General features: G+C 43.7%; 1 protein-coding gene across 1 annotated transcript in view; it reads right to left on the reverse strand.

The window, feature by feature from the left end:
- Positions 1-815: 815 nt before the first annotated feature.
- PPP1R37 (protein phosphatase 1 regulatory subunit 37) overlaps positions 816-23369 on the reverse strand; it is a 46996-nt gene continuing 24442 nt past the window's right edge. Inside the window, exons 5-14 of the mRNA XM_066581167.1 lie at positions 22982-23082; positions 22621-22740; positions 21316-21466; positions 17438-17593; positions 14086-14198; positions 13807-13948; positions 12477-12643; positions 10757-11321; positions 6246-6341; positions 816-6140 (exon numbers count right to left, since the gene is read on the reverse strand). Of these exons, the coding sequence (XP_066437264.1) occupies positions 6247-6341; positions 10757-11321; positions 12477-12643; positions 13807-13948; positions 14086-14198; positions 17438-17593; positions 21316-21466; positions 22621-22740; positions 22982-23082 (1610 nt within the window). The 3' untranslated portion in view covers positions 816-6140; position 6246. The remainder of the gene's footprint in view (positions 6141-6245; positions 6342-10756; positions 11322-12476; positions 12644-13806; positions 13949-14085; positions 14199-17437; positions 17594-21315; positions 21467-22620; positions 22741-22981; positions 23083-23369) is intronic.

Here is a 23369-nt window from a genome sequence, read left to right on the forward strand (position 1 = left end):
AGAACTACTGGCCTACGGTATTAGATTCAACATTATAGTGGATCGCACTTACTTCACTCCATATTCAACTTATTCACTTTAATGTTCAGCAGCTTATTTGCATTTTCATTAGCACAATAACATCCACCAATTTGTGGACTTTTTACTGTCCTTTCTGGATTCTGCTTGAGTAAGAAGATGCTTGTTGCTGCTAGTTCACCTCCAAAATGCATTGCAGCTTTTTGGAGCTGATGTATGCACTCGCACTACCTTGTCAATAAATGGCTTGGCTACTCCTGTTGGCACTTGGACTGTTTCTTGCTAGGTCTTTGGAGACAAATCGGACCAAAAGGGGTAGTGGGGAAGCTTGTTTGACCACTCCCCCTTAGAGGTAAGCTATAGTTTTCCTTCTGAAGATGATGCCATATAGTATTTGATGGTATAGCCCTGAGCGCTGGTTTATTCTTTCCTCTAAAATTTCCTACACTATAAGCAAATGGTGTATTAGACATGATATGCAGAATTCCTCGCCAATATCCTTAGCTGACCCCACTCTTGGAAAAGCCTTTCATAACAGAGTCTGCAGAGTATAATGGCACTATCTGCAATAGTCTAAGGCCGTGCAGAGGTTAATAGATATCCATGGCTGGCTAGGAAAAAAAGAGATTAAAATATCACTATTATTTTATCCCACTTATTAAAATGGGACCAACATGCCCTAAATTAAGGGAGCTGCATTGCTTTTTACACAACCGCTACTGAGCGGTACCTGCACTGCTTTCTGCCTTCGCCGATTGCAAAGGACTCCAATCTAGTATAGAACAGAGACGCCATGAGACATATAAGAAATCATTTTATTTGACAATAGGAAGAAAACCCTTTTAAAACACAGCACATAATTGTAGGGTGTATATAAGGGGTGACCATATAGGTAAGAAGAGGTGTGCAAAGCAACATGTAGTGTTTGAGTATCGGGCTTGTATTGCACATGATTTCAGGTTTACATTTCCCCTATCGCACCTTTGGAGGGTCATTTTATTTAGCATTTCCAATATCTGAATAATGGGGCAGCTATCGATAAAAGGAGATGGTTAAAAACAGATGTGTGCTCCTATAATAGATCCGTACACACAGATTTGCATAAATAGCGATTTGTACAATAAATTACAAATAAAATTACTTGTGTAAACGTGCCGGCGTCTTCCGCTGTACCTGTCCATTATGCTCTATGGAGGCCGCCACTGTCAGTCCATGGTTTTGTGAATGCAGTTTGTACAAGGACATAGCAATGTCCTAGGAGGCCGGCTGCTAGCGCCTTAGGAAAAGTACAAAGGAAACGGCAGCGTCCGCAGGGTGTAAGCAACACATACTGCTTGAGGGGGGTCACTTCTTGCTTCATAGCAAGTTATGGGGAAGAGGAAGGATGTCATTTCATGGAAAACTAAAATTTGTATATGTAGGAAGGTAGATAGCATTCAATCATGTCTGTTGAAGATCAAAAAGCAGAAAGCTGCTGTTTAAAAGGAGCATTTCACCCTAAAACGTGCCCTACAAGTAATACACGTCCTCTAGTCAGTTAAGAAAGTACAACTATCCTTTTTAAAAACTTGTGAAATGTCAGAAGTTTTGATCTGTGGGGGAGTCTGAGTGCCGAGACCCCCACCGAGTGCTAAAACGAATGAGCAGAAGCGCTCATCTGATTGCTGTGCCTGTTCAGCTGTCACTGTGCATGGGGTTCGGAATCAATAGAGCCTGCACTCTGTTGGCGGAAATAGCTGAATGGGTGCAGCGCGGAGATGAGGGTTGCTAATCCATGGTGGGGTTCTCACCATCCAGATCCCCACAAATAAAAACTTCTAACATATCACATATGAACAGTTTGTGAAAAGTTTAGTTACCCCTTAAAAAGAGTAGTCTCATCTCAGACTTTCATGGCCGTGTATCTTGCCATAAAACAGGCACGGTCCCAATAGCTGAGCAGTGTTACCCGCATAGCAGCTGTATGCAATGTTAAAGAGGGCGATTGGGAGTTATGGAAACCGCATAAGAAAATCTACTCCCCTCTTTCTCTGCTCAGTACAGAGGAGTCAGAAAAACTTCTTAAAAACTTCCTTTGTGAAAGATTTCCAAAAGGAAGTTTGTCTTTTCTAGAGCTGAAATCCAGCCTCATACTTGAGCAGATAGAGATCCTGGATGGCAACATGAACCCAGGCTTAGGGTGCCTGCACATGGGCTGTATCTGCCAGGGGCTTTCCACAGTGGCAAAATGTTAATCTAACTGGGGTGGATGTGTGGGGGCTTTCAACTTTTACATTACAAAAGGTTGAATGCAGCTGTCAATATGTGCAGCATTAATGGACATGCTGTATCTATAGAACCTGCAACGCATTTCAAATACACTGCTGATTCTGCACAAGGTTTTTCTGCTCCATTGGACGAGATTATTTTTTTAAATCTCATCCATGGGACCTGTACTGTAAAAGTGGGAATTTTTGCAGCACATTTCATGGCAGAAATTCCACACCATTTACAGCCTTGTTTGAACTCACACTTAAGGCCGGCTCCACACTGGCGAGAGCGATATCGGGCCGTGATTTACAGCCCGATATCACCCTCGGAATTCACGTTAAACCCCTGTATGAGAGTCGTTCTCATGTGAAAACAGCCTTGTGTCACTGCGAGGAATCCCTTGACCCACACCGCAGCTGAAGGGATTCCCTGCCAAGGTTGTCACAGCCGCAGCTAAGGAGCACAGAGTTCTCTCTTCACTTTCAATGGAGTCTGCGTTGTTGGCGCCGGCCCTATTGAAAACAATGGGGATATCACCAAAAGATAGAGCAGAATAGATAGACTAGATTTTCACACATCATCACGCAAGTGAAAACATTGGTTTCATAATTCTGCGTTTTCAGTGTGAAACCGGCCTGAAGGGGATGCACAGGATTAGAAAAAACAAGACCGCTTTCCTCAAGAAACTGATCTGCAATACCAGACAAACTAAGTGGTGCAGACACATTCACTTGAAGACTAGACAAGAGTGATGAGGTTTCTGAAAGAGGGCAACCTTGGCTTTTATAACCTTACACAGTCCGGAGGAGGGCAAGTGTCGCTGCATTATTGACTGACAATTGCTGCGTCTGGCATGTTGCTCATCAGAGAGATTTCGCAGAAGAATCTGCTAGAAAGCGGCGATGCAACTGGAGATCTCATTCACCGCTATGAGGGAAATGCTCTTAAACTTGTGCAGGTCATTCGTTTGTAGCCACAGTCTACAATAAACGTCCACATGTCTCAATTTGGAAGCATAGTTAATCATGTTCTCATAAAGCATATACTGATGGACAAAAAATCTGTATGGTTTCAACACAAACATGTAATGTGCTAACACAAATCCAACGACATATGCGAGATCAAGGTAATGCACTATGTGCTTGAACGAAACGTGCAAGGTCTTAGCCAAACCATCATGGTGGGTGTAGAGTTATACATAAAAGATGTGCCTCTCCACACATGATGGGGCAAGACAGGACAAACCACATATAGTCTAAGTGCATATTTATCTTACCAGGGCCAGGAATGGAATGAGACGGGAAACATTGGTATGGAAAGTCATCCTTTGGCTCCAGAACAAAATACAATTTGGAACATTTACAAAACTGATGTAACCAAGCATATAATATGTATACTGTATAATAGAACAAGTCGCATGGGGTTGTTTCACTGCAGAAAATCCAGCCCCAATTGGTGAAATTACAGCATTCTGCATAACTATTGCCCAGTCTTCAGAGAGAGCGATGATAGAGTTGATCCACTTGGCTTGCCAAGTTGCAAGTTTACCAGTCCATAGCATACAAGACTTGTGTTACCAAGAGTGAAGTACAAGATGCGTGACAGTCACTGAACGTATTCCAATGATGATCAAATTTGGAATTTGCAAATACACTCTTTGTATAGAGAAAAAAAAAACAAAACACCACAAGCACCTAGAAGGAGTTGTCACTTCGCTACAAAACTCAGCATGCAATTACATCTCAGGCAGGTATGCAAAGGATAAGTTGTGGCGTGATTAGATGAATGGTCTCTTCACCTGAGGCCCTAGAAATGGTTCCAACCTTAGCCTACAGAAAGGCTCACAGAGGCTACTTGTGTGTGGTGACCTCTTCTTCCTCTTTGTAGAGATGTTGACCAGTAGACGTGCCTCTAAGTTGCAATCAAAGAAGTTTCATCTAGTTATCAGAGTTTGAGAGGGGCATATTATTAGAATGCAAGAAGCTGGATGATCATATTGACGAATTGCCCAACATCTAGGCTATTCTGACCAGACGGTTAGGGAGGTGTCGGGATCAGTGAATGCGGAAGGGCAACTGCATCCAGGCTGCCCTCAACAGATGACCAGTAGGTAGGATCATCTGACAAACATGAGCAGCTCCAACTGTTTCAATGTCCACCATCCAGAGACAGTTGGAGCAGAGGCGGCCCAACAGGGTACTAGAGCCTCCCTTCAGATGTTCTGTAATAAATGATCCTTTTGCTCTGAAATCGTAATCACTTACTTATAGCAATGCTACAATCACACATGGACTGTTTCATTTGATTCGGACAACTCCTTCTAGGTGCTTGATTTCTTTTGACAATGAGTGTAATTTCACTCCTTTCTGTTCAGAAGCACACCAGTATAAGTGATCTCCAAACTGGGGCAAAGCTATGTGTCACAGGCCGTCAGGGCATGCTAGGAGTTGTAGTTTGCCAACAGCTAGAGTGCACTGCTCTCTGAAACCGGATTATGTTTGACTACCAAGCTTTACAACCAATAAACATAAAAGGCTGCAAAATCTCAAGTAGCCATTTGGGAGGGGATTGAAAACAATTAAAAATTCTAGTATAGAGAAAGAATTGGGAGTCCATTTCAATGGCTGCAAATCCTTCACTGAAGTGTTAAAAAAAAAATCCTATTTGTTCCCTGATTGACAAGGCTATTGCCTGAATGTTACATTCGTGTGTCCATCGCTGTTTACCTGGATGTATGGAAATAAAGGAATATTGCATTTTCTTTTTTTAAAAAGGGACCTCACATCCACCAGCATGTTATAGATATTCAACGGAGGTTGACTAAAAAACCCGTGCTCATATAGTTTTGCATTCACGATTCTCGGTCAGCTTCTTCAGGGGGAGGTCGGACTGGGTATGGAAAGAGTTTGGGCAAAAAATCACAAGGTTACCACTCACCATCACAGTTTTCTGCAGCCCTATGTAACTAACAGCTATGTCTGAAAACGTGACCAAGACGGTATCCCGGGTATTGTGGTAGATGCTGGGTCCTCAGAACAAAAGATGGTGGAGGGAAAAAAACAAACCATGCTTTGGGAGTCAAACGCAGTTTTGGGAAAAGTACTAAGACATAGTACTAAAAACCTCAAAAGAATGGAATAAATAGGATATTAATCCATCAGTCACTGATCCAGCCCTAGTAACATCACATGGCTTGAAGCAAGCAGACTGATTATTCACTACAGTAAGGAAGTTTCCACCCCTATATGCATAAACCCCTATATCACCCTATAATGTCCCAGCCATAGAGAATAAAGTTTGTTTTTCGGTAGAGTACAGGCAGCCTGTTTGATTCCCCAGAGGCAGATGCTATTGTGGAGTAATGTAGTGAAGTCTGTACCCATACGTGTAACTCAGGCAGTGGCATGTATATAAGGTAAGGCCGAAAACCCCATTGTAATGTATAATGTAGATGAGTGGATGTTCCACTGAGTGTGGGCAATGGTGAGGGTCAGTTTATTTGTCCGCAGCAGCCCTCGTCTGCAGATTTCCCCAGTAACAGTCCAGTGTGTTAAGAGAGACCGGCCACTTCCCTTTCTCCAGGAACCCGTAAAGTAACCTCTTGTGTCTCAAAGAACCCAATCTGGGGAACGTCAGCTTGAAGCCAAGGAGCTTTTTGTTTACTCTGTGCAAATTCCATTACCTGCAGGAACGGTCTGCCCTTATTGCCATCATATGGGGAAGCAAATTTAGGATCAGTTGAACGCTCTCAAAAGGGAACCCGTGTAATGTGATCCTATAGGGCCCCCATTTCTTAAGGCGAGATGAATGGGGTTGTAAAAAGGATTCAGGGTATGAAGAAAAGGTAACCCAATGCACGGGAAGAATCAATCCTACAAAAGGAGGAAAAAAAAGGCATTCGTTAAACCACAGCAACCAGAACACTCTACTGTAACAGAATGAAGCCTGCGGTTGAAGGTATTTAATGTAGGAGATACCTTATAGCGTTATAACGTTCAGGGATGAGTCTGGCTCGGTGGAGGCTTCACGTAGTAAATCCTCCAACTCCGTGTTGCAATATGTTCCATGAGAATCTGTATAACGGTGCAGAAAAGGAAGAAAAGCTTAATTCAAAATGCAGACTATTGCCCCATTTACACATGCCTATCCAGTTTCCATGGGTTTCTCGGGTAGAATACTATTAGTGATTAGACATCAAGTTGTCACAATTTTTCTCCGAGGCACGCCTTGGTTCAGAAGTAACCCGTAAAATACTACAGGCGGTGTATTCAGAATCCAAGACACCACTGATAAGGAATAATGTTAAAGTGATGCTTCAGCCCTGAACAAAGATGGCCGCACCTCTTCTCTGACTACTTGATAGACTAATGCACAGTGTGTAAGACACTACATGCTGCTGTGATTGGCCAGGCAGAGCAGTGGGTAATGCCTTAGACTACCAATCATAATAGTACACAGCGTGCCCCAGGTAGTCAGAAGCAGGTGCGGCTATCTTAGCTTGTCCAGGCCCGGAGGGTCGCTTTAACTACATGAGGCCTTAAAGGAAATCTGCCAGATGCTTTGGGGCCACTAAACTACCAGCATACAATAATGTAGCAATAGTTGAGCTTTCTAAAGATACCCTTGTGATAATTGGTTGTTTTAATGTTAGCTAGGAAAGCGTACAACTTACTGAAGATGGGTCCAATGCTCAACTGCAGCAGCATCGAGAACATACAGGTCGCACATATAAAGCAAAAACATTACAACTTGCTTAAATAGTCGAAAAACCCACCACCAACTGCACTGCTGCGTGGAAGATCAACACTAGATGCTCCTTCCACCACGGGCCTGATGAAGACCCCCTAGAGTGTTGAAACGGGTTTGATTTGTATCATCTACGGTTCAATAAATTGTTGGCATCCGGAGCTCGTAGGGTCAGTTGTTCCTACTATTCATAAACTCATAAAGCAGGGGTAGAGATGTTTGGGACAACCTCTTCCCTGGTTCATTATGGCTTGAAGCTGGTGGTACCTACAAGTGGGTGCATTCCCAAACATCAGGCGTTGGTTGGAGTTGTGCCCAGTCTAGCACAACCTAGTCGGGTGGGAGGAAAAATAGCTTTTGCATTTTTTAATGGTTTCAGTACACCGCTCTATGATCAGCACCCTGGTCTTCACTTCTTTCCTGGAGTACTAATATTAGTTACTTGCTTCTATCGGCATGCACAGTGAAGCGAAGTGTACTGCCCTTGTCATTATATGCACAATGTGCCTGATGCCGCTGTCTGGCAAGTTATGGCTTCTTTATCCAGCAAATACCAAAATGGTTGATTTTCAAAGGGGCATCTTTAGAAAACCATACCTGGCTACATAATAGCATTCTGGTGGCTTAGCAGCCCCCAAAAAGGTGCTGACAGATTCCCTTTAATGGGGGGGGGGGGGGGATGTGCTTGAGACTACCTACATGCAAAATGAGAGGTGGAAGTACTTACGCAGGAGTATTGGGCTAGGGCTCTAGTTTTCCCAAAGGCAGTCTCCTCACATCATGACAAACATGTCACCCAGCTTCCGATTATACACAGGGCACATTTTATGCCACCTCTAGATTACATAGATTCCACCCAGATTATCCACATGTATATCTCAAGTGCCGTCGAGGCTGGGATATTTTTCCACCTCCTGTAGCAATGCCCCACAACACGAGGATTCTGGAAAGTGGTTACGTTCACCAATGAGGAGATGGGCATCCCTCTTCCAGTAAGCCCAAAGTGTTGCTTTCCGTCTCCTGCCCTCTGAGCCTCTAAAGACGTCTATAGAATTTTTTCCAGAATGCCTTTACTATGCCAGAGAAGTAGTTGCCAAGTACTGGCCTGCTCTCCAAGTCAGACTGGAAGGTACTGGAGAATTCTATGCGGTCCTATAAGTAGTAGGGTTATCGAAACAGAAAACTATTCTCCAAGGGTTAACTGCAGATATTCTCCTCCCAAGGTATGCCCTGTTCTATACTGGATGACTCACTGCTTACCATATAATTAGGTGTATTTGATGTACGACTCACCTTTTTTTCCCCGCTTGTAGCGTTGTCCAGGTTAGGCTACAACCTTAAAAAGGGGTTTCCCAGGCAAATACTATTGATGGCCTATCCCCAAGATAGCTCATCAATAGGTGATCAGTAGGGATCCACCACTTGGGGTCTCCAACCATCAGCTGTTTCTATTGATTTTAATGGGAGTAACGCCCTCCATTACACTTCCTGCCTTGAACACTGATGCGGACATTTGGTTCCATTGCTTCGATAACGAACCGGGCGATCACCTAATTGCCAAGAATCTCAAGCAGCAGATCCCTGCCAATCAATAGGTCCTCAATAGTAAAACATGAGAAAACCCCTTAAATGGAATCTTAGATGAATACAAATCTATATTCCTGTGGCTTTATTCTGTATACTTCTGTAGGCCTAGTGTGTTATGGTTTCCATTTAGTTTGTGGTTGGTATGTTTTTTACTGACATAGTTTAGGGTTATGTCCTAATAACTACTTGATCACACTTGTATGCAGTAGAATTGGGCAACTTTTTTTTTTTATTAATATAAGACTCTATCTGGCTCATTTTTTATGAAAATGAATGGTAGTCTTTTGGCAGGCATAGGACATGTAAAGAGCTATGCACAGATCTGAAACGCCATCTTTGCATAATCATGATTGGCTTATACACAAAAACCACACACACGCACACACGCCTTTTTGCTGGGATTAGCATGTCGCCCCGAGAGCCGCACTAACCGCAGTACAATGTCGCCATTGATTTGAATGAGGCCTCACAGACATGCGCTCAAAAATAGATGCTGCGATTGTTGTGCGCTGTCTGTTCTATTTTCGCATGTTTTAATGCACCTCATCAACCATCACAATAATGGGGTGCATTAAAAAACGCTGTCAAACGCTGTCATGTGCATTTAAAAACGGCCACTCGAAACTCGTGATGAAAATGCTGCAATTTCAAGCTGCGTTTCCTGAAGGTATGGGTGAGAGCGGTTTAAGTATTCCTTGATAAAAGTTTATTGCAAATTTTTAAAAATAAATAGCGGTCCAAAAATTTGTGCCAGTATTTAAGAATAACTGCATTTTTAACAAACTTTTGACAGGTCAGAGAGATATGTCAAAAGGTTCTGCTGTGGAGACCCCTGCTGATTGCTTAAACGAGCGGGCTGCAGTCCTCACCCGAGCACTGTGCCGCTTCAGCTGTCTTCACTGCCCGTCAGCTCCCCATGGCAGTTTAACATGGCCGCATATTTGTTATAGAAGTATAGGCATCTGTCAGCAAGCAACAAACAGCCAAAAGGCGCACAGAACTTAGGCAAGTGCTGCAACCCCCTAATTTGAGCGACCAGCGGAGGCCTCAGCAGCACTACCGCATTCAGCAAAACTCTTGGCATGTCGCTCTGATAGGCAAAAGTTTGTAAAAAGTGCAGTTCCTCTTTAAACGAGCACTGTAGGATGCAAAACTAAAATGCAATTATATGTAGTGCAGGTCCAATGAGGCAAACATAAGATGGGGATTCTCTTTTGTGCTCTTTGATAATGCCCTACTGCGTTTCTGGAAGTGTTTTAGACCGGGTTCATATGTAGCCAATTTGCTAAGGATTTTCCGCAGCTGGAAAAATCCACAGCAAATCTGCGCCATTTAGTGTGGATCCGCAGCAGATTTTAGTCCATCTATTTGAGTGCAACTTAAAGTGTATAATATACTGCAGATCCGCAGCAAATCAGCTTCTTAGGGCTCATGTCCACGGGCAGGTCGGATTCCGCCTGCGGAAGCCTGCAGCGGGATACGACCCTGTCCGCAGCCGAGCACCCTGCTTACTAGTCCGGGTCTTTTTTTTGCTACTGCACGTGTGTGGAAGCACCAGCCGGCACACAACAGCACATGCGCCGTAGAATATATACTATACGGGCCGTTGATCAGATGGCTTCCATTGACTTCAATGGAAGCCGTCCGTGTGGGATCCGCACTGAAATGGAGCATGCTGCGATTTTTTTCCCAGACCAAATTCTTCCCTGTCGGCGGCTTGATTTGCAAATCTTCTGCGGGTGCCCTGCGCAGATTCCACAAATCAAACCTGCCCATGGGCATTGTGCCTCAGGCAAGATTCCCCTTTCCATTAAAAAAAAAAAAAAAAAAAAAAAAAAAAAAAAAAAAAAAGAGAAACTGTTTCCTTCATAGATAAGAACAAAAAAAAAAGAATTTAAAAAAAAAGGCACGCTGGATCTATCAACTGATTGAAACCAGTGGTACTTAATGGAACCCATTGACTATTATGGGTTCTGATCTGTTTCCATGCTGCTCTATTTATTCTGGCATTTATGATGAAAACCCTGACAGAAAACCTAAACGAGAATGTGAACAGAGCCATAATATGCAATTGGTCATCCCTCTTACTAAATATTTGCATTCTCCACAAGTAGACAAAAATGACCTTGCATCTAAGACCATGCACGATACCCACCCTTATTATCACAGCATGTTGGTGCTTTTCCAAATTCAGCCTCAAGTCCATTGGCAAGGGCAGGACTTCCTGGCGCGGCCACTCCTGTCACTGAAGACCCTTTATTCTCCTGAACTCCCTTTCCTCCATCCACTGTATTTGGATTTTCCACCCTTGTAACCAAAAATACTTTATGGCCTCTACCCGGGCTGGACACCGCAACTGGTGCAGGGGAATTCTGTGCAGGCGGCGTTGCTGGCTTTTCTGTTGCCTCTTTTATCTCTTCATCCTCTGTATCAGAGTCAGAATCCTGACCTTGGGGGTCTGGGGCAGGAGTAATCTCTTCCACTTGGTCCTCTGAGGGAGGTTTGCTATTCTCATTGGTAGTGCTGGAGTCCTCAGTAGCATGGCTAATCTCTTCTGGGGCAGTGCTTGTGTCCTCCTCCTCAGCAGCGCTGGCAATCTCCGCCATTGATGCAGAGTTCTGGAGACGCTCTTCCTTTTCTTTGGCCAAGACAAAGTTTCTCCTACAGCCATTCTGAATTTCTGTTAGTAAAGCCTTTTGCGTTTCTATAAAGCTCTTTACCTGATAACATAAGTGAAATAGTCATTAAAAGCAATGGCAGAACATTAAAAGACAGACTAACAGGCGAATGCTGAGACAACCTGTTTTGTTGAGTGTGGCTGACACCATGAATTTGGACAGACCCCTTAAGTTGCCCCCACCCCACCCACACACAATCTAGTGTATTTGGAGGTGTTCTGATTCTCAAAGTTGTCAGATGTCGATCAAAAAGGATCAGGCATGTTGAATTTCAATATGCCCAATCCTTCGTTTTTAAGGGACATAAACTGGCACCAGAGATGTCTGGCAGCAGCTTATTCCTCATGCCCTACCAAAACACATAACTATATTACAGATCGGCTCCTGCTGCAATGCCTAGAATCAGAGATTACATTTTTAAACTGCCAAGTTTAAAGTTGATGCGAAGATAGTCAATGATTGTAGCATCTAAGTGGAGGGGGCTCTGTTGGCCAATCAGCTCGAAAGTGACGTGATGACAAGGTAGTGCCAGTTAGAAGCCTAACAATGGTCTCCGGGTGTGCCATGTACAGATGTCCATTACGCCTTACATTATAAGTGCAAGGTATGCACAGACAACTTTATTCAGTGTGCAGCTGGATGTGTTCAGATCGTCATCACTGTCCTGATAAGGAGTTTTTTACACCATCGAACCCCACTTAAGTACTATTTCGTACTCCTGGAGAACCCATTGCAGTTAGGTTGACCGGGGCAGAAATATAGTAACATTTCCACACGGAAAATCTGCAACATTTATAGTACAAGCCATATGGATGAAATTTATGAAATCTTGTCCGCATAAGGTGAAAAAAAAAAATAAAAAATCTGCACAAAATCAATAGCTGCAATGACATGTGTGGATTTTAAACCAGCAACATGTCAAATCTATGCTGTGCATTTTCAGTGCAGACACCTCAAATGAGGGAATGAAATCCGCACCAATTGATGTGGATTCTCTGCTGCTGAAAATCCCCAACAAACCCGCTGTATGTGAATGCAGTTAGAAGATTTTTATTTTTTTTTGTGGAGATAAAAAAAATTAGATAGATACTAAAAACAGAAAGTGCTAGAAAAATGTCATCACAATGTTAACTTTTCACCCTTTAAACAGAAAAAAAAGGAGGAAGAGGAGTAATTGACATAAGGGACAACTCTTACGGCCTCTTTCTTAGGTTCTCTATCCAAATCCATCCTGAGAAGAGACTGGTTGACACGAAGAGCTAACGACAGAGCCATCAGTCCTCCTGTCTTGATTTCATTTTCCCTCAAGTCGAGGCGCAATAAACGAGGAGATTCAGCTACGAACTCTGCTACAGCCACTGCACCTGGAAATAGAGTAAGGAATATACTATATAACACCAGAGTAGGTCTATACCCACTTCATCCACCAACACCACAGTGACAGGTATATACACCAATAAGGGGACCATGGGGTTTATAAAGGAGACAATGCGCCTGCCATGGTGTTTCAAGAGAGGTGGTGTGATAGGTATGCCCTTCCATGTGCGACCATCTTATGGACAGGAGCGTCCTCTGTAGCTTCAGCAATCAAGAACACAAGACATTGCCAATAACTCTTTAAAGGATTGTCTGCCCTCTTTTCCACTGATGATCTATCCTATGGATTGGATATCAGTAGTTGATGGATGGGGTCTACAACTAGGGATTCCCATCCAACAGCTGATAGTCCAGCCCACTGATGTTGTCATCAGCAGACTGGGAGGAAGTGTGGGTGCTGGCTTCACTCCCATAGAAATCAATGGGAGAGGTGCACTGCTACTCCATTTCCTGCTCAGGACTCCAAGGTATGCTGACGACAGCGGGCCAGATAATCAGCTGATGGACGGGGGTTCAAAGAGGCAGATCCATGTCTATAAACTACTGATGACCTCTCCAGAGGATAGGTCATTGGTGGAAAAGAGGGTGGACAACCCCTTCAAGTGACACAAAATTGGTACATTTCATCAAGAATGTGGATAAACCCTTTAAGGATATGTTCACATGTAGCAGAATTAGTGTGGATTTTCTCGTGAGGAAAATCTGCACCAATTCCACATCACAATCCGTGTCAAAACATGCACCACTGGTGTGGCTTTTGGAGCACGTCCACATTAAAGTCTGTGGCACAGCTTCTGATGCGGACCTGTGTGCTAGGCACAACACTTCACATTGCAAATTCTGTTCTCATGTGTGAATTGCACGAAAAGAGTACCTGCTTCAGTTTCCCCGTCTTGCACCATCAGTGCAAGAGGAGGAGAAAAAAAAACAAAAAAACACGCCCATGTAAAATTAACCCATTGAACACAGTGTTAAAACGACATGCAAGCTTCTGTGTATTGTTCAAATGCACAGAACGCATATGGTTTGCTCGGTTGTGTAAATATGGACTAAGTGGTATAATAATGCAGTACAACTGCTGCAGTTTTACACAAAGTTATACAAGTTAATATATAGCTAAACTTTGCACTTTTTGCCAGTGTATACCAACCTTCACAGGTGAGTTTAGCACATGCCAGGCCAAGTCGGAGGACACTGCGGTTTCCAATGAGACCGTTTTTAAGATGGCGGACGCCTTCATTGCCAATTGCATTATGACCGAGGTTTAGAGTCTCTAATGTCAGAGTATGAGGCTAAAACAAAAGGAACACAATCTCTGGATTAATACAAGAATACCACAGAACAGACTCACTGAAACTACAAAAGACAACTGGGACAAAAGACAAGTGATACAAGAATTTTAGTCCTATTATTTTGGCAAAATTCTTACCAAGCACATGCTCATGTAGACCATGCCGGCGTGAGTCAACTGATTGTTCCAGAGAACAAGAGTTACCAGTCCCTGACGCTGCTCCTTCAGTCCTTCACAGATATAAGCCAGACCTGGAAATTGGGAAAGTCAATAGTTAGAGGTCACCGATGTTTGCGATATGCGAATAGACTCAAGAACAGGGCAGCAGACATCAGAGCAAGTCATTTCACGTAAGATATATCATAAGATCATTAAACTTAAGACAACTGATCAGCAGGGCTGTGGTGTCAGAGTTGGCAGAAATGTATCGTTTCAGTCTTATTTGTACAGAAGGAGTTGTCAGAATCGAATGGCACTTTGTACGCGATTGTGACGTTGATATAAGTAAGTGATTACAACATCAGCGCAAAATGATAATTTCTTGCAAAAAAATGACCCCTTGAAGGGAGGCTTCTAGTATCCTGTTGTACCGCCTCTAGCTCAGATACAAGATGTGATATGAACGGGCATGGAGATTCAAGTACCCTGGTGTACCGTCTCTAGCTTGGATACAAGATGTGATACCGGCAGGTATGGAGGCTCTAATACCCTGTTATATCCTGAACATATCGCTGAGCTGTCATTGTCCCTCGTATCCCTACTAGGGGTGAAAGACTGTCATATGCGATGGCCCCCCAGACTATCACACCAGGAGTGGGGGCAGTGTGCTGCTCCACACCAAAGGCATGATTGAGGCGCTCACTCCTAGGTCTCCAGACACTAACATGGCTGTCGTCAGCACCCAAACTAAGCCTCGATTAGTCACTGAAGAAAACCTGGTTCCTTTTTGCAGCAGTCCAGTTTCGTAGTTCAGAACACCACAGCAAACGGAAGCGATGGTAAGTGGGTGTCAAAGGCAGTACATGTAATGGGAACCGTAAGACCAAATGTTCTTCAGCCAAGTGCCTGGAAATGGTTCAGACAGACCAAAGGGCCTGTAACAATGGTGCCTTCAGTCTCTGGATGGTAGACAATGAAACAGTTGGAGCTGCTTGTTGAAAGATCAGACGATCCTCTCTAGTGGTGGTCTGTCAAGGATGTACTGAGCCCAGTCACTTTGTATGCGTGCCCTTACACATCCACTGGTCCCAACACCTCCTAAGAGTCTGGTCAGATTAGCCCAGGTTGGGGACAATTCATCAATATGACCATCCAGCTTCCAGCATTCCAATAATTCTCAAACTCTGTTAACGGGGTGAAATCTCTTCTCATCGTAGAGGCGTCTAGTGGTCAACAAGATCTACACAAGTGGAAAAAGAGGTCACTACACACAAGGAGCCTCCGAGAGCCTTTTATAGGCCAAGGGCGAACCACTTTTAGGGCCCCAGGTGACAAGACTGTTCATCTAATCACCACAACTCTAATCATTTGCATACCTGCCTCAGATGTAACTGCATGCCGGGCTTATATATGGTATATGGTATAATCATGGTGTAAAAGTTGCAAAATTCCTTTAATTGGTTTTCAGGAAGGTTTTGAAATGTCCTATAAATATATGTTCTGTTCATCTATGCCCTCATTAATCAAACACATTGCTAACTATGATGTAGAATGTAGCTTGATTTTAGATATTTTATCAGAATTGTAATCAAAAAGCCATAAGGTTGCCATTTTAATACAGAAAATGTATCACTTAAAAACTCAAGTCCTATCTGAAGGAGTCTGAAGAAAATTAAGGACTTGGAGGTTTAGTTTACCCACTCCACAGCCCTGCTGATTAGAACCTTGGACTAGAGGGTCATCCCCAAAAATCACTAAATGAAAAATCACAATTGTCTGATACACAAAATTGTTCAAGAAACAATGAAATCAGAGACACCGCAGAACGTTAGAAAAACATATCCGTTCTTTTGAGGCAAATGAAAGGACGAGGTTAAAAAGGTGTTTACCAGGCAATGGTTACTGAAAATCTATCCTTGGGATAGGTCATCAATAGTTGATTGGCAGGGGTCTACCACTCAGGACCCCGACTGATCAGCTGATCGGGCACCCGTTGTCAGCACCACCACACACACACAGGGATATGCAGAGTAAGCAGATAGCGCTAACCCCTGTGTATGGGCGGCGGTCATAACTGCAGATGCAGCTCCCATCAAAATCAATGACAATTACCAGCACTGGCCACTACACAGGGGTCAGAGACAACTGCTTCTGCTTTGTACCCCCTGTGTATTGTGATGCCGACAGCAGTGGACCCCAGACGATCAACTATTGATAACCTTTTAGGTCATCAATAGTATTTGCTCAGGAAACTCCTTTAAGTAACATGAATTCAAGTTACTGCATGTGCATACATCTAGAATATCTGATCAGTCTTAGACATGGCCCTGTAATTTTAGGCTGTGAGTGATGTCCCAACAGCATGTTCTGTCCTGTAACAAACAACTCCTGGCTCTGCACCGCTCTTATCAGTGCTGCACGTCTGTTGTGATTAAGTCACACTGCAGGCCAATCTGATTTTACTGTCTCATTCCTTATCCCTCTTAGGCCCTACATGACACAATGTATCCGTTATGCCCAGAATTTTTCCTTGTATTCACAAGGATGATTTTCACACATGAGTTCTATCGGAGACCGAAATGAACAGAACTCACACAGAAGAACCCATTCGTCTGAATGGGCTAATTCACTCATGGGATTCTTCACTGGAACCGATTGTCTTATTTTTGTTCAATTCTTGTTCAAGTATCACCCATTATTTTCTGTGGGGGGTGTTAAAAAAAAAAATATGGATCACACTGGCATATCATGCCCTTTTGGCATCTATGCTGCTGGCATCCATTTTTTTTCTGTCGCATGGAGTAACACAGTCTACTCCAACTATCATTTGAAAACAAAGGCATGCAGTGCAATGACAAAAAAATATACAGCATGGCATTTTTTGCTTTTACATTTTTTAACATAGGAATAGAGATGAGAGAGTATACTCGCTAAAGGCAATTGCTCGAGCGAGCATTGCCTTTAGCGAGTATCTCCCCCGCTCGAGACTGAAGGTTCGGGTGCCAGCGCGGGGGAGCAGTGAGTAGCGGCAGTCAGCAGGAGGGAGCGGGGGGAGAAAGGGAGAGAGAGAGAGATCTCCCCGCAGCTCCCTGCCCGCCGCCGGCACCTGAACCTTCAGTCTCGAGCGGGCAGGTACTCGCTAAAGGCAATGCTCGCTCGAGCAATTGCCTTTAGCAAGTATACTCGCTCATCTCTACATAGGAACCTACAGGTGACAAAGGTCATTGCATGCCTATACAGTGGCATCTGTCAGAGGCGACCACTGGGAAAAGCTCCTTGCAGAAAAAAGCCCTAATCTGATTACCTTGGCGACAGGCAGAACATCACTCACCGGAGTCCATGATGTGGTTGTTCCGCAAGTCTAGGATCTGTATACAGCTGTTGAACTTTAATACATTTCCCAGTTGGGCCGAGTCTTGTAAGCTGTTCAGACGGTTGTCAGCGAGGTACAGCTCCCGTAATACTATGTTCATCTTTAAAGCAGTGGCTGATGTGGAAAAATCAGGAACAATGTTAATCATGCAAGCTGGACTTCTGGAGGACAAAAAGCAAATAGTTTCATTCTGCAAGGCAACAAACATCACTTGCTCCCGATACCTTAGTTGCTTTCTGCCAGAAACAGCATCCCACCTGTCCAGAGGTTACGGCTGGTATTACAACTCAGCTCCATTAAAGTGAAGGTCTTAGTACAGCATACAATCTGTGGACAGGAATGCTGCTGGTTTTGCGGAAAAAAAGCAGCCATATTTTACTAATCCAGTATAACCCGTTTAACCCCTTCCCACCCCAACACGTAAATGTACATCCTCGCTGGGAAGCAGTTCCTGCGAATCGACATACGGATGTCATTTATGTGCTATGAATGGTTCGGGCTTAGTAGCTCAGCCTCTGCTATCCGCAGTGTGGGCTGGCTTACTAAGCAAACACTGGGCCACTTCATCACTGGCCAGCTTCCCTCAGCCTTTTTAACGCCGTAGAATCTGGGTAGTGGTAATCCATGTAGATTCTCATTTCAATTTACCTGTAAGAGGGCATGGATCTGCAGCAGACTTCACTTCTTCAAGGGATCTAGTGTGATTTTAGGACAAAATTCCGTCCCGGAAGAGAAAGGTACATTACTTGTAGTTCTTAGCCACTAGTTACGGCCCCTGTTTTCAGCTGTCCAAGATGGCTGCAGCAGTTTTCTAACTACCTAATGCACACTGCTATGATCGGCCAAGCACTGATCACAGGAGCTGCTCTGGCCAATCAGAGAGCAGGTATAGCATATAAATAGTTCAACTCTACCAATGCACTGTGGGGATACGTAGTCTGAAGATTGTATCAGCCATCTCCGATGGCCAAAACAGGGCTCAGAACTGGCAGATGAGAACTGTAGGACATCTACTCCCCCCTCTGGTATCAAGACAGAATTTTATCTTGAAACTAGAGGGGCACTTTCAATTGAAGGTGTGAAGCCTGCTGTGAACCCATTTCAAAAGGTATGAATTTGGTGTGGATTTTTCACTAACTAAAATCTACAGCAAATCAGCTACATGTGAGCACACCCCAGCTATCGGTCTACCTGATTAGGTAGAAAAATGTCCTCTTCATGATGGAAGCTGCTGTTGATATCTTTATTTAGTAGATTGGTCTACTGATATGAAAATGCTGTGGTTCAAATTAACTCATTAAGGCCCCTTGCATATAGGCAGGTCGGCTTGTGCATGCAGAATCAGTCCCTGGCAGCAGCAGCGGCGTCCACGCATACCGGCTTTCTTTTCTCTTCACCTGTAATGCAGATAGTCTGCGCGGCCCACCGTCGGACATGTGCAGTACAGAATTTTTTTAAACTTCTGCTGTTCCCACTTCATCGTCTAGCTAGGACAATTGTGGAAGGGCCGCGGATCGGGCGGCTTTCACTGATTGCGAGATACACGCAAAAATGGAGCATGCTGTGATTTTTGCTCCCCCGAGCGGAAACCAATTGCAGTTTCCGCTCAGGCAGCATGAATCACTTTTCCATAGCTTGCTATGGACGGTATTTACTGCTGAAGCCAGAGGCGGGGGTAGGTTTACACAGGACAACTATCACCTGAATAGTTACTGAAAATAGTTGCTACAGCGAGTTATTAGCATACTAACGACTGTTTATGTGCTGTTAAACAGAGCAATTGCTAGCCATGTTTGAAGTTGCTGAAGTGTACACCTCCCAGCAAAGTTGTTGACTAGTCATTGAAAGACAAAAGATTAACTGTTTACACCAGACAATCAACCAGCGACTACTTTAAGGAGAGCTGAAATGAAGCAGTTAAGGCACATTTAGGCCAGACGATTATTGGTTAAAAAATATCGCATTTTAGCGATAATCGTTGCGTCTAAATTTGCGCTTTTTGGGCACTGCTAGCTGATCGTTAAATTCAGTCCAACCTAAAAGTCGTCCTTCAGCCTTATCAGCAGTTCTCCATGGGGAGTGCTGATAGCATTGTTTAGGCCTAGTAAACAAAGGATTTGAATGCAGATAAAAGCCCTTGGACTATTAGCTGCTTTCAGCGAAGGCTTCATTTGCACACTTAATTGCTCTTAAGTAGCTGAGTAGCTACTTAAAAGTTTATGCAAAATGATCGCTCAAAGCTGTCACTCAAACTGTTTTTTGAGCCATCATCGGCCCGTGTAAACCAGCCTTTAGTGACAACTGAATGAATTCTCACTCGTCACGTGGTTGGTGGCATGTTTACATCAACCCGACTAATTGAACAATAGTTATTCTGTGTGAAGCCAACAGAAAACCCGCAGATATGCTCAATATTACAAGAACACCCAAAGCAGGTATTGGGGTGGGTTCCCCTCTCACAGACAGGTGTGGACTTTACCTGCAGATTCTTCACTTGCAGAAGACAGAAATATTTTAGAACAAGTTGTAAATATTAAAAAGTCTAATTAATGTAAGTATTTAAACTTAGTAGTTATGTTGAAAGTCAAGATATTAATACATCCGGGTTTACTGCAGATTCCTTAGGGTGTGAATCCAGTAGTAAATTGTATGGGGAAGTGCAGGTACTAAACTGCCCACCCAAGCAGAGCTGGTACTCAAGATCTCAGATCAGGTGCCTTAACCCCTTGAGTGGCACGCCCGGAAAATTTCCGGGGACGAGCTCCACTGCTCATAGCAACATAGCCCGGAAGATTTCCGGGCTATGTATCACTATGGGAGCTGCAGAGCACAATGCCACAGGCTGTGACAGTGTGCTCTGCCTGCACAGACCCACACAGAGCAGTGCAAGGGCTTTGAAAAACCAGCAGAAGATATTGCCGACATGTCGGCAATGTCCTGCTTTGTTTACAAGTTGCCATAGAGACCATCGGCTTGTCAGAACCAAGCCGACTGTCTCTGTGGCAGGGAGAGCTGGTTGTTAGCTGTCAGAGGACAGATAGGTACTAGCTCTTACAGCAGAGATCAGAGAAAACCTCCGATCTCTGCTGTGTTAACCCTTTACATGCTGCAGTCTATGTGACTGCAGCATGTAAAGGGTTGTCACTGCAGCATGTAAAGGGCTGTCACCATCGGACCCCCGGAATGTGATCAGGGGTCCTGATGGGTCCCTGTGGAAGTCCCCTAAAGGGACAAAAAATTAAAAAAAAATAAAAAAAAAAAAAGTTAAAAAATTTAAAAAAAAAAAAACACTTGTCTCCCTTTACTTTGTAAAAAATCAAAAATACAATCACACATGTGGTATCCGTGTGCGTCGTAATGACCCAGAGAAGGAAGTTAATACATTATTTAACCCCTTAATGACATGGCCCCTTTTTTTCTTTTTTCCCCCATTTCTTTTTTTCCTCCCCCGTTTAAAAAAATCACAACTTGTCCCGCAAAAAACAAGCCCTTATATGGCTGTGTCAATGGAAAAATGAAAAAGTTATGGCTCTTGAGACGCAACTGCAAAATTAGTTGAAATTCAATGATTAGACCATTTTAAAAAACCTGCCCTGGTGGGCACGACAGGGTGGTAGGAAACCTGCCACTCAAGGGGTTAAAGTACATTACAAATTGTAGAACATTTAGTGCATGTTATAGAGAAATGCTCAATCTATAGGATCACTCCAACAAGCTGTAGTAACCAAATGCATTTGCTTCACCAGTAACCAAAGCCATGTGGCGCTTGTGGGCCAAGGGTTTGGAAGGAGAACATTATGAGGAGCAGGCCCTCTAACTATAGATTAATGACTCACCCAGCAACATCAGGGGTCTTCCAGAGAGACTGCTGTTTTCAAGGTGAAGGACAGTTAAGCTGCTGCTGATGCGGAGGGCCCGAGCCACAAATGGTGCGGAGTGGTCCAGCAGGGGAGTATTTCGAGCATCCAAATACTGCAGGCAATTTGTCTGTGCAGAAACAAAAACGTCATACTTATAGTTACTGCTTCAATATATTTGTATACTATCCTACCAAAAGTATTTGGACCCCCCCTCTTAGTAGAATGGAATTGTTTCACATGCTACACAATATGCAGACCCTTGGAGGTGTCAGCCATAGCTTGTGATGGGAACTGCATGCCATTGGATATATGGATTATGCCACTACACACAAGTCGAACATCAGGAAGCACAAAGCATCGACTATCCACAATGGTGCCAGGAAAGTAATTGTTGGGCAGTTGAGCAATGGAAGAATGCTCAATGGAGTGACGAATCACGCTACTCCAACTTCAAATTAGATGGCGGTACCTGGGTGCGGAGGAGCCTGGGGAACGCCTTTTGCCCAAGAGTGTTGTGTTATGTACGGTGGGGGTTTCTTTATGGTCTGGAGAGGTTATACGTGGCATGGTCTCACCCCACTGGTTGTAGTTACAAGAACCATGAACAGGGAGGTGGAGCTGACATTCTAGATAATATTCTGCTGACAATGTGGCAATACTCTGGGAATGGTTAGCAATACGTCTAACAAGACAATGTGTCTTGTCACATGTCCAGCACTGTTTTACATTGGTTTGAGGCTATGGATGTTCCATGATTGGACCGGCTGCACAGAGTCCCAACCTGAACCTTACTGAATATTTCTGGGACAAACTGGAACGTTGGGTCAGGAAATGTGAAAGGCGTCCATAGTTTTTGACAGAATTCGCCAGATGTTTGCAGGATGAATAGAGGGAAATACCAGCTGAAGTGTATCAGATGTTAGTAGAAAGTATGTCATAGAGCATCCGATATCATTAGGGCCAAAGGAGCCCCACTAATATTAACACATGGAAATAAATACTACGTTTGATTCTTCCTCAGCTATCCAATTACTTTTGGTAAGATAGTGTAAGTAAAGAGGTTTGTGCACATCACAGCGGACACTAGGTGGCACTATTCCTATAATAGACAATACTTACATACAGTTATTGAGCTATAAAATATAAACCGTACATTTTCTTGGAACAGAATAATACAATGAAACTACTGAAAGTACAATTCTAGCATAAGAAAAGAAATGCTCCTGAAGCCAGGACAGCAGCCTTAGAGAAGAAACTGTCACATGATGGGGCTAACATTACCTTACGCATCATATGAGCAGCGGCCTGCCAACCCCGAGTGCCAATGTGCTTGTTGAAGGAGATGTTGAGATGTGTCGCTGACTCATAATACTCAATCATGTCAAACAAAGCAGAGGCGCCCTGTACAAAGAGAGAAGGAATGATACGGCTGGAGGCCTATTTGTTTTCATATAGCCAGAATGGCCACAGAAATGGTAAGGAACAAGTATTCCCGATATGGTCATCCATGATCCGATCATGCTCATCCATACATTTCAATCAGGACTGACAAAGACCCCCAAAACTTCTACAGATCTCTGGATCCCCACCCAGTGGTCAAACCCCCTACTTTCCATTCACAGCATGATTCCTAACAACTTACGTCCTCGTCCAGGCTGGTCTGCTCCAAATCCACCATTTTGAACTGCACCCGTTTAAAGATTTCCTCCAACGCCTCGCAGGCCTTGTGGTCCAATTTCTCTCCTACAGAAAACAAGTTTGCTTTTTTCAACAACATCGAATTGGAGAACATAACATGTTTCAAGGGGTTGTCTGGCAGCAGAAAACAGCGCCACACTTGTCCATGGGTTGAATCTGGCACTGCAGATTAGTGCCATTCACATGAATGGGACTGAGATGCAATACCAAACAACCCATGATGTGGCTTCTAAAAACAAAACAATGTTGTACGGGTGTAGGCATTTAGTTTTGTTTTGAAGTGGTGTTCATTCTGAAAAGCTTCGTTTGTTATATTTACTGATTAAATCATA

This window comes from Eleutherodactylus coqui, chromosome 10, assembly GCF_035609145.1.
Source record: "Eleutherodactylus coqui strain aEleCoq1 chromosome 10, aEleCoq1.hap1, whole genome shotgun sequence".
NCBI lineage: Eukaryota > Metazoa > Chordata > Amphibia > Anura > Eleutherodactylidae > Eleutherodactylus > Eleutherodactylus coqui.